Genomic DNA, 12956 nt, shown 5'->3' on the forward strand with positions numbered 1-12956 from the left:
CTTAATTTAACGGTTATATAATACATTAATATTGTACATTAACATGCATATTTAAGTGTCTTATTATCACCACTTTAGGCCTGGGCTGCTTTATTTCACTTGATTCATAGATATATACAAAAACTGTTATTTAAAACTTGAAAAAAAACTTTGTTATCCAATCCTCCAGTTATTTTGCCTATCACAGAAATTATGTTTAGAATTTAGTGTATTTCTTTTACTGAATCCTGCTAGTCTACTTCTTTTTCATAGAATTCATTGGTTTATTAATGATTAAATAGACCCCACTGATGTACTGGATATTTAAGAGAAACCACTGGTCTATAGGACATAAAATGGAACCAGTTATGTAATAGATGCTAAATGGAAACAAGTACTGAAATGGATCTTCCTAGAATACACTTTATACCACTTTATATTTAATTACACTGTTGAACTATTGAATTAATTCTTCTAATATACTGATTATTTCTAGAAACCACTGTTACAGTGGTTCTTGCCAAATCCCTTTGGTTAACTAGAACAATCTAGTCTTTATTTTTAAATATATAAAAAATTCAGACTGTTGTACCAAAAAATGCATTGCACATGTTCAGAAAGTTAAAAAGAAAGAAAATCACTAGCAAGTAACACTAAATTATTATATTCACTGGAGTCCACTTGTTAATAATAAGAAACACAGACAATCTCCAGTGATAATTGTTAGATACCCGTTAATAGTGATCAATATTAAATGCTACAGATAAGAAATGCTGTGCACTCCAGTCATAGGTAGACTCGTAGTCCAAAAACAGCAACAGTACAGAATGAAAGTCAGCTGAGGCAGTGTAGATGGACAAGAGACAAGTTAACTTTAAGCTATCAATCTCTTATACAGAAACAAGTCTCAACATATGATAACTGGACTTTTTGAAGAGACATCCTAATCCTAAAATTCCAGCATAATATCCTCATGTACATGAGCTTGCCGAACACAATTACTCATCACAGGTGTCAGCGTTTATTAAAAATAAAGTTACAACTCTGTGTCTATATAATTCATAAACATTTTACTACTATATCAGTGACAATTGTTTACTATCATCATAATCTTAAATTATTTCCTTTGAACGTTTGCAAAAATTCACCCTACGTTTTTTTTATACAATAAAACATTTGATCTTTTCACAGCCTATTGAGTAAGCTCACCTTGATCAGAAGTCAATGGTTTGTTCTTCCTTGATGTCATGGTCGAACATTCATGAAGGATGCCAACTCTTGTGGGGTCATTATTATAAGTTTTGGTTTCTGTTGATCAAATTCAGCATTTACTGGTGTATAAACACTCATAAAATTGTTTTTTCTTACACAGTACATCAACTACAGAACACATTAAAATTAATAAATAAATAAAGAGAAAAAGTGACATTAAAAAAAAAGCATTTTTTGAACACATGGATTAGACTCTGTTTAACTTAATCATGTTAGATGTGGTAATATATATATGTAAACCAAGCTTTCTTAATCATTTTTCAATTTTTTAATAATATACTATTAAAATCCCAAATATATTTGTTGTTTCAAACTTAATACCAAACTGTTCATTCCAAATGTAAACCCAATGCATTTAGGGTTACAGTAAACTAACATATAAAATCTTCAAAACTGCCTATTTCATCATCCCATCATCAAACTTATATTGATATTTTTTATTAATTATTTTTCATTAAACCATTCTAAGGCCTGTTTTTTTCTCATCATAAGATATTCTAAGACTACCAGTGAAAAGTATTCCATTTATTGTATCAACATGTCAATTTCTTGGCACAATATTTCAAATATACTAATAATGGCCAATATTATAGCTTTTGAAACTCAAACTATAGATTAAATCCTAATAAATGGTTCATGTTGCAGTCATATCATACATTAAATCATGAAGTGGTATGACAATTATATCAATTATGTTCTTTCAGTCTAGGTCCAACTTATAAATATACAGGGTGTTCAGAAAGTCACTGTGCAGTTTTATAATCATATTTTATTCAGTCTATTTCAAGCCAGCAACTGATAGTGGTGTTTATAAACAAAATAAGAAGGATCCAGGCTTGTATTGATGCCAACGGGTGTCACTTTTAACGTTATTTATAATTGTCATTCATATTTACCTCCTGTATTCTATATTAAAACATGTCTGTTAATAAATATATAAGTGCACAGTGACTTTCTGAACACCATGTAGAAAACTAAGCCTCATATGTTTCTAAAAATAAAGTCTAGTATTCTAAAAATTCTTCTTATAGGCTTATCTGCATGGAAATTCTCAATTGCACCTGTGAGGAAGATTTAAATAGACATAAAATAGAATAAATGATAGCTTAAAACTTAAGTGTACTCTCCCAATCACTCAGTGCTAACCTCTTGACTTATGATGCTAAAATTCTGGTTTCTATACTCATGGTGAGACCAGCATAAGTAGTATACTGTATAGTTTTGTGCTTAACAACAAACAAAATGTGTGCAACACTCCGAGGAGATTTGGGTGGATGAACTAATGGAATTTATTTGTTAGAGGAAAAGGTTCTTTGGAAAGATACAGCCAATAAAACTGAAGAATATTAAAGAGGTTAGTACAAATGGCAAGAGGCTAGAATCAGTATTGGTATCTATTTGTAGATAAAGACAGGAGGTTAAGAACTGCAAGTTGATATAAGTCACCTGACCAGACACAGGGCTTAAATGAACTACTTTATAAATTATAAAGAAATTAAAAATGTTTCTGAGAAAAAAAAAAATTCTGGTTATGAGGTACTTCAATTCAACTTTAGAAACATTGAATTGGATTATATGGAATAAGTTAACGAAGGTGATAATTTTGTGGTGTTAATACAGGGCAGTCTCACTAAATTAGTTATAGAAATGACTAGAAGTAATGTTATTTTATATTTAATGTTAACCATTGATGCTGATAGTGCTCAGAAGGTTTGGCAAAAACATTTGAAGCTTTACTGTATCATAAATTCAAAATTAATATTTTAGTTCCAAATAGATAACTTTGATGGAACAAGAAAGGAAATATCTCATGGAAATTGGAATGAGTGAGATACTTTCGTGGACAAATTACTACATTTACAAATTAAAAATTTCAGATTATAGAAAAAAAGACCAAATGCCAAACTTACACTGAAATCCTTTGGTAAAACATTATAGGCTTAAAAATATGAACAAACTGTTAAACCAGAAGAATGAGAGGCCTCAAAACTCATTAAAGAACAAAAATGTTAAAAACATTAGAAAACTGGAAAGGTACATATATGACAGTTTAAAGTTAAAAATATTAGAAATGATAGTTTGCAAAAAATATTAATGCTAAGAAAGAAGGCTTTTTAAGTATGTTTAAGCACAAATTAATGTTTGAAAAGGAAGTTGGGCTCTTAAACAATTAAGATGGAATAATATGCACTAATGTTTTACAGGATGGTCAACCAGATTTTTTTTTCTTGACAATTTCTCCTGGGGAAGATATATAATGTGTTCCACAAGTGTATCTGCTCTCAAATATTATCTTATATTCTTAAATGGGTGCAATTACAATAGAATAACATTTTACAATTAAAAATTCTGGTTTTAGTTGTTTTGCTAGAAGGAAAGTCAATAATTTATGGAATCTATTCTCCATGTAAAGTCTAGACAGCTTAGTCTGCTACGTAATCATTAGCTGAATGAAGTTATATGTTCACTTTTATCCCTTCATAATTTTTGTTTTTCAAATTAGTGATAATTTTTCCTGATACTTGTTTGTTTACTTTTTATAAGGTGGAGTATACAGGTTATAGAAAAGACAATCTAGATAGCTTTTACATTGCTTTAAAACAGGTACCCATGCCATCCCTCCACAGAGGTTTGGTTTGATTTTCAACCAAAACTACACGAGGCATATCTGCACCAGCCATCCTTAATTTATCAGTCAAAGACTAGAGGAAAGGCAGCTAGTCATCACCACCCACTGCAGACTCTTGGGCTATTCTCTTACTAATGAATGGTGTTATTTACCATCAAATTATAACGCTCCCATGGCTGAAAGATTTGGTGAGATGGGGATTCAAACCTGCGACCCTCAGATTACAAGTCGAGCACAAAGTAGTGCACTTTCTAATTAGACCAGAGTTACTGAGATTCACCATTAGAAGGTATATCAACTAGATAATATTTATGCTTGGATAATGAAGGAAACAAATGAGCATATGTACATAGAATTAATATTTGTTTTAAATGAATTCATTAAAAATAGTGAGATCCTAGATACTTTGGAAACAAGCCAATATCACTGATTATTAAGGAGGAAACAGAGACAATGTTTAAGTAATTACCAGCCAGTTAATGTACATCAGTGGTTTGGAAATTATTAGAAGCTATAATTAAACCATTTCTAAAACAGCATTTACACAAATATGTCGTTATCATGATTCATCATTATGGTTTTCAGTATGTCTGTGAACTTACAATGCTAAAAACCAGGTTTCGATACCTGTGGTGGGCAGAGCACAGATAGCCCATTCAGTAGCTTAATTCAAAACAACAACAACAAATTGTTATGTATCATAAAAGATTTATGATTGCAATGAATAGCAACAAAATTAGTGCTAATGTTTTAACTGACTCTCATCAATACTTCATATATTCATACTCTCACCACAAATGCCCAATATGATATCAGCCAACTCCACATTTTGTAGAAAGGTGATGAGTTGGGAAGACTATATCCTGCAAATATGGTAAACGGCCAAAACCTAAAGATCAGTAGAACAGAAATACAGGAAGATAAATTTCAGATATACATTGTTGGAAGGCTAAATGTTATACTGAGGACGAATGTGGTTACCTAATTATTTGTTTTATACCTATGCCTAAGTGTAGTTAGAGTGGGAGTTGTTTAAACATACAGATTTATCTAGTAATGGAAATCCATGATTCCACTTTAGCACTGATACACATTCGTGAAAGTTTTGAAAGAAGGGTTTTTATTTTATTACGCTGCCTGATTATAGTACAGCTCAACATCTGGACTTTTTTAGAAAGTTTCAATATATTTTTATTTATTAACACAATACTAGAGACAAGCAGTACTGTAGACAAATTGGGCACCACCAGGGAATGCTCACATTTTAAATAGCAGTTAGGTCTGGTCTCTTTATATACATGTATAGGCAAAATATGCCCAAAACTGTAGCCAGTATACACTTATAATGTTATAGCATTGCATTGTATCTATTTACATCAAAAAACAGCAGTTTATTAAAAAAAAACACAAAACACAGTCACATTACTTGGTCCATGCATTTAGATCATATAATCTTACACACTCAACCAGGCAACCTGTGAACTAATGGCCCAAATTTACAGGGCCACTATCATGTAAATTTAATACTTTAACTATTATTTTACACTTTTTTAGCTCAATGCAAATTTACATTATCTAACCAAGTCACAAATGGTAATTAGTAGGCCTTTTACTTACATGCCCTAATTTAAATTAATACAAAATTTGAGGTCCTCTTTTGGATAATTCCTTTAAAAGTGATTTTGTAAAATACCCAGGTTCCCTAAACTTCAGGCTGATAGGATTCTGCTAGATGTTAAAGTTATTATGCTTGCAAATTGTCAATTAAAGGCTCTTACATTTCACAACAGTATAAAAATATGCTGTGTGGTGTTATTTGGCTTGGGATTCTTATACAGTAGGTGTCTGTAACTTGTTGGCAATGAATTTGGAAATATAAGCGAACAACACTCAGTTTACTTGCTTTAAAATTAATATATATATATATGGAACTAGTTAGATGATGCACAAAAATTCTTTACACAACAGATCAACTACTGTATGTCTCATCTCTACTGAGTAGTCTTAGATCTAGTGGGTCCTTATCTTACAAGACAAAGTCACTATGTTCTGGTTCTGCATCTGTGATGGCCACACCTGCAACATCCATCTTTGTTTCAATAGTTGTACAAGTTGGTTCTTCTTCTGTCCCAAAATACTTCGACAGATTGGCACAAAAGATCTTGGTCTTCCCATTCACCCTGAAGTCCATTCTGTTGAGTGGTTCCTTTACTTCAAAAGGTCCTTTCCATTGTAAGATGAATTTGCTGTGGTCTATGGGTAGCAAAACTAAGACCTTCTGTCTGACCTTGAAACATTATCCCTTGGCCTTCTTGTTTCAGAAATGCTGCTGACTGCTTGAAGCTGTATAGAAGTTCTGTTGAGTAAGTGGATGGGTCTCCTCCAGTTGATTCTGAGATCTAACACAAACTGGTGTTATTTAATTCTAACTCTTATTCTCCTACCCATAGCTTCTTCAATAATTACATCAGACCTCACACTGTTCTTTCATAGAGTAACTCAAAGAGTGAAAATCCTGCACTTGCTTGCAGGACTTCTCGATAAGCAAATAATACTGCATGCAAGTACCTGTCCCAGTCACATGGTATCTCTTGGTATATCTTTAACATACTTTTTAGAACTTCATTGACTCCTTCACAAAGTCCATTACACTTAGTATTTCCCAGAGTGATAAGAAGCTGCTAAATGCTGATAAGTCTACACACTTCATGCATCAGTTCTGAAGTAAACTGGGTTTCTCTGTCAATCAGGATATCTCTTAACACACTAGTCTGCAATATCTTCAGGAGGGCTTCTGCTACTCTCTCTGTCTCAGTACTGCTATTGTTTCCAGATAGTGTGTCACATAGTTAACTACTGTCAGCACATACTGGTTGCCTTTGTCAGATACAGGCACTAGTGGCCCAATCAAGTCCACAGATACTCTACTGAATGTCTCTTCTACAAGATACATCTCCTTCCCAGTGGCACTTTTGCATATGTCCCATGACCTGGAGAAATCTAACCACATCTCTGATGAATCCTAACCAATGGAAGTTACTGGTAATTCTGACTGTCATATTTTTGTTCCAAAGTGTACTCCTACAACTGATTAATGAACCAACTTCATCACCTGAGTCCAGTATTCTGTTGGCACTATGATCTGTTCAATTTCCCCACAATAACTGCCATGATAGATTTGGTTTAGTATTCCCTTCTGGTCCTTTATTCTATAACAGTCTTTCCCCTTTGTCTTGTGCTCGACTTTCTCCCAGGCATAGTCCCAAAGTTTCTGCAGTGAGTTTCTTCTGTTCCTGCAAACTTACAACACTTGTAAAGGCTTGATGTCATGTTTGCTCATCTTTCCTTGAGCTCTGGTGGTGACAGCATATGCTTCATTAATCTTCTTTATGTCTAGTTCCTGCAAATTTCTACTACCTGTTTTGTTTCTTATCACCACGTCATGTGTTGGTTCCATGATACACATGATCCCAAAGTCTCCATCATAATATGAAGTATCCACTTTTACTTTCGCTTTGAGAATTATCTCACTGTCTTATCAATTAGCACACAGGCGTACCTTGCCTGTCCTCTACCATCTGATACTAGACTGGTTCTTAGTGCTGCACTATTGCACTCAGTGTCTCGTAAAACCTTCATTTTCTTGTTCCCAACAGTCTTCAATTATTGACATGTCATGATTTGTTGACACCTCTTGATATTTGTTACATGCTCCCATCACCAGTGGTACAGTTGATCATCATGCTAACTTGGGCCAGCTATTAGTTGTGCATTAAAGAATTATGGTTTCTTGTAATGAATCTGAATAGTAGTTTTGATTCTCTTTCCTCTGGCAGCAGAATCCATGGTGCTAGTCACTCTTTCATGTTTCTTACCAGGACTGCCTTTGTAAATAGCTCCAACTGCTTTATTTTGAGGTTTCTGCTGTTGTTTGCATTCCTTTGCAATGTGTCCCATTTTATAACAAACATAGCATCTCTTGCCATTTTTGTCTATTAACCTCTCATCACCTTTAGTAGACTCTTGCTTTTGGTCAACCACTACTGGTTTTGAATATAGCTGGATATTGTTGTACTTGCTCATTATATTATTTCCATGGACTTCCATATACTGTTCTGCCAACCTGATCATCTTGTCTATATCTTTTGGTACTCTCTCCTTTAAGAACAATGACTGTTCTCACACTATTAAGTCTACTAGTCCCTGAAAACTAGTTTCACACATGGCCATGTCAGTATATCTGGTAAAATATCACTACGTGCCACAAACTTAAATTCAGTTCCCTGCTGTCAAGTTTGACTCCTCTGAACTTCTGACAAAACTTTCTTCAGTATGATCATATAGTTTCAGTCAACCAACTTTTAATTTGCCATAATCCATGACATCTTCTAACATCATGCCTGAATATACTTGTAGGGTTTTCTCCTGTGAGAAGTGGGCTGAGACACACTGACCAGTTGTCTTTGTCCCAGTACTGACTCTGGGGAGCTTGGGTTGGCTGACCTGATCCCTACTGTCATTTTTATATCCTTCTTCCTTTCATTAGGTGAGTTTTATTACCTCAGTTTGTGCTCTCTCCTCCTTTTTTTTCAACTTATGTTCTTATTCTTTCTCTCATTTTCTATATTCCATTCTTTCCCTTCTCACATTTTTTCTTTCAGTCTTTCTTCCTCTCTTCTCTTCTTTAATTCTTGGTGTGTTTAACAAATTATTGTAGTTCACTGTTTTTAGCCCAAGATGAGATCCTCTTTCCACCCATTTATTGAAATCTGTTGACATTGTTATATAGCGTTACTGTAATTTCTACACTATTTTTGTTACTACTAGTACTACAGTTGTGCGTATAAGCACTTACTTATTTCCTCTGTCGTTCGTGTTTTCTTCTATTGTTGTTTACCGCTGAATAATCCTGGATGTGGCTTGTTACTTGTCAGATGTTAAGGGTGTTTGTTTCCAACTGTCAGTTAAAGACTTTCACTTATACTTCTCAATAGTATAAATATGTAATGTGTTTTGTTGCTGTTGGGCTAAGAATTCGTCTACAGTAGGTGTCTGTGACTTGTTGGCAGTAAATTCGAAACATGAACGAAGAGTACTAACTTCACTTGTTTTAAAAGTAATGTATGCTTTTATATTTAAAACTAGTTAAATATATGTACAAAAATGCTTTACACTATAGATAATCATAAGCATATCATAAACACTACATAGTTTTGTTCTTGTCAAAAATACACTTTGGCCTATTCAATATCTTTAGAATTTCAGCTGACAAATCAAACTATTTTTCTCTGTTACTATAACCAAACTATCCAAGCATAGTTCACATATGTTTCGTCGAGTTGTTACAACTGTATCTTCTGAAATTGTCTGCTTCTTTTTCATATCTAGACAGCCTGGAATGGCCAGGTGATTAGGGAGCTCGACTCGTAATATAAGGATCCCAGGTTCGAATCCCCGTCACACCAAACATCCTCATTCTTTCAGCCGTAGGGGTTTTATAAAGTGACGATCAATCCCACTATTTGTTGATAAAAGGGTAGCCCAAGAGTTGGTGGTGGGTGGTAGTGACTAGCTGCCTTCCCTCTAGTCTTACACTGCTAAATTATGGACGGCTAGTGCAAATAATCAATCCTCTTGTTCCTTTGCGCGAAATTTAAAAACAGATATCTAGGCTTACTTCCAAGTAATCGTCTAGTACTCGTACTTCAGATATCACGTGTTCCTTTTCTCAAAGTTCACTCAGAGTAATTCAAATTACAACTCGCTTTAACGGAATAAAATATACATTTGTATCTTTTAAAAGTGTTAGTTTTTCTCTAACCTACTAAACGTTAGGCCTATGTTTTAATCGTTAGGCCTATCACTTCTGTGGTAGTTAACTTTACACCGAACTTTTCTTTGGCCGTGGTTTTAGTCTCTTCTGCTACTGTTATGTCCGTCTTCTTTTTCCGCTCATCTCACATTATTTATATGTTTATTATTTATTCGTCTGCTTGCTATATATTTTTGACATCAATAAATTTCACGCGATGCTCTATAATATCGACATCAATGAGTTACAAACACAATTTTCGATTCTTACTGATTCACATAACGAAATCTGTCATATTATTTACTTTTAAATAATTGCTTCCAACTCTTTTATCATAAACAAAACTAAACAATCATTAAATATTCACTCGCAAAATAAAAAAATATCTACACGAAGCAGTCATTAATATCATGACAGATATGTTTGACACCATCTAGATGTCGATGAGTTTTGTAGTGTAGAATAAGGGGTTTGGGGAAATCCCCAGGTTATCCAAAGGGAAGGCAAAAATTTTACCTTTGTTTTAGCCTTGGGTCGAGATGATTCGTTTCGCACCACTTATAAGTCGATGCAACTAGTGGTTTAGGAAGATTTATGTGACACACACACACACACTGAATCTTATTATATAGATGATATATTTAATTAGGTTTTGACGCGTGATTTATTAAGTTTATGGATCATTGCTTCCTTCTCTTTACGTTTTACAACTCAATAACTTAAAAGAATTTGCAAAAAGAAGAAAAACTTCACAATAACAACAATGTTAGTTTAGCCCTAGACCTACATATAGCATAAAGCAACTAATATTAAATATAATATATATTTATGCACCTAGAGATTCAGATTGGTTGTAAAGTGACACACACACATATACTAGACATATGGAGATAAATCACCTAAAGAAACTTTGGTTGTATTTTATTTTCTTCGCTATTTCTGGCTTGCAAAGGAGCATTTGCTAGAAACGTTGCCAAAAAAATAAATTACAACGGGAGTTTTTTTTAAAAAAAAAGTGATTTATATCCTTTATGTGTAGCATGAATTCGTATCCTGGTTAAACAACATTTGGCAACTTAATAGATATGGATAAAAGTATATGTAAGCTAGTAGCCAATATAAGTAAATGATACACTACAAGTGTAATGGTTTCTGGGCGCTAAATAAAATTCATGGTACGAAAAGATATCTCGATTTATATTGAGGTTACATTCTTCTTTGTACTGGGTGAAAAGACAGAAAGTTGTTATTAAAAGGGTAAAGTCACATTTTATTATTGGTTAATGTCTTTCACAGTTCTATTTTTTTGCAATTAATAGCTTTCATTAGCGACATTAATAAACAAATAACTAATAAACTGGTTGAATGTGAGAATTATATGAAATAAGTATTAAAAATTGTACTGTATGTTTATATATATACATATACACAGTCCCTGTAACAAATGCTCCAAAAAATAAATAATATTCCAGTAAATACATTTACTTATTAAATCACCTCATGCTCGAGATATATATTAGGAACAACAACTTTACTCTTGTGTCTTGACTATTGGACAAGTAGTTTTTTTTCGACAAATTTTTCGTTTTATTACTAAAAAAACACTCGTGATAGGTTTCTATTCGGCCATGAAAGTTCATGAAGATGTGACACATTAACGTGAATTTAGAAATAAGTACTTCTCAAATCCAAACCGGCCCGGCATGGCCAAGCGTGTTAAGGCGTGCGACTCGTAATCTGAAGGTCATGGGTTCGCATCCCCGTCGCGCCAAACATGCTCGCCCTTTCAGCCGTGGGGGGCGTTATAATGTGACGGTCAATCCCACTTTTCGTTGGTAAAAGAGTAGCCCAAGAGTTGGCGGTGGGTGGTGATGATTAGCTGCCTTCCCTCTAGTCTTACACTGCTAAATTCCAAAACAAACCCTAACTATATATAAAAATAGACATATTCATTAACTTCACAAACCTTCAGTCACCCACACACTAATAAACTATATAAATTATTTCAACAACATTTACAGTAGGAGCCCAGTAATGATAGACTAAAAATAATACAGTAAAACCTGTCTAAGCTGGAACGCAGACGGAAAACTATCTTTCACCTACCTCATCTGTCTACAAGTAGGATTAGGACCTGAGTAAGGCGGAAAAAATGTTTTTTGATTAAATATTAATTTCTTATTCAATTAATAACTTATTTAAATATTAATAAATTCTCGGACATTTTATTACAGTAAGTATTGGTTAAATATATTCTGTTCTTTTTTTGCTGTTATTATTCTGTATGTCACTATTCAAAAGAACGATTGACTGTACTTGTAGTCGCATTTGCTGATGGAAAACTAGAGAAACCATTGGTAACAGGTAAAAGTGAAAATCTGCGCTGTTTCAAAAATTTAAGAAAGAATCAACTTCCTGCGGAATGGAAAGCGAATAATAAAGCGTGAATGACAAGTGCTATATTCGTGGAATTTTTGAACAAACTAAACAAATGAATGTAAGAATATTCTACTTTTCCTATATAATGCAACTTGTTACCCAAAAGTTCAACTTTCAAATGTTCGTTGTACTTCCATGTACAACATCAGTTCTACAGCTACGAGATAATGGAATTATACAGTGTATAAAATTGAAATACAGAAAACTGATGCTTCAGCATATTATTGCAAAAATGGACGACTATAAGAGAACATCTGATATGACCATGAAAATTGACGTGTTAGACGCAATTGCATTTTTAAGTTATTCAATCAAATGCGTAAAAGATGAATGCGTAATAAAGTGCTATCGAAACTGTAGATTTATTCTTGATAATGGCGGAGATTGTGGAAAAGTTGTTTGTTATGATGATTCTTGTGAAATCCAAACTCTGATTGAGAAGATTGATGCAGATTATTCTGTGAATGTTGACAAGAATGTTTTAAAAGAAAATGATGAAATTGATTTAAAATCTATAATAGAATCGCAAGATGGTAACAGTGTGAGAGATTCAGAAGATGAACAAAATGGAAAAGATAGTGAGGAAATAGAAATCCCTACTTCATTGCAAGTGTTAAGTTATATTAATGCTATCAAATTGTACGCAAAAATGAAGGGGAAAAATGAACTTCATGAAAAGGCCGTAGAATTGGCGTTCTCTTTTAACCACATGAGAAAGCCCATTAAAAAAACGAAACAGTTGAAATTGGACACTTTCTTCAAATAAATTTGATTACGATTTTGTGTACTTATGTATATTTTGAATGTCTACTTTTGTTCTTATTC

General features: G+C 33.4%; 1 protein-coding gene across 6 annotated transcripts in view; it reads right to left on the reverse strand.

Moving 5' to 3' along the window:
* Window positions 1–12956, reverse strand: part of LOC143226462 (nuclear receptor subfamily 2 group C member 2-like) — an 80764-nt gene that overhangs the window by 33057 nt on the left and 34751 nt on the right. For 5 of the 6 annotated variants that reach the window (XM_076457464.1, XM_076457462.1, XM_076457463.1 and 2 more), the window contains exon 2: window positions 1189–1287. In XM_076457464.1, the coding sequence (XP_076313579.1) occupies window positions 1189–1228 (40 nt within the window). In that variant the 5' untranslated portion in view covers window positions 1229–1287. Of the gene's footprint in view, window positions 1–1188; window positions 1288–4672; window positions 4770–12956 lie in introns of all 6 variants that reach the window. The other variant, XM_076457461.1, reaches the window with a different exon arrangement.

Source organism: Tachypleus tridentatus, chromosome 9 (genome assembly GCF_004210375.1).
Source record: "Tachypleus tridentatus isolate NWPU-2018 chromosome 9, ASM421037v1, whole genome shotgun sequence".
Taxonomy (NCBI): domain Eukaryota; kingdom Metazoa; phylum Arthropoda; class Merostomata; order Xiphosura; family Limulidae; genus Tachypleus; species Tachypleus tridentatus.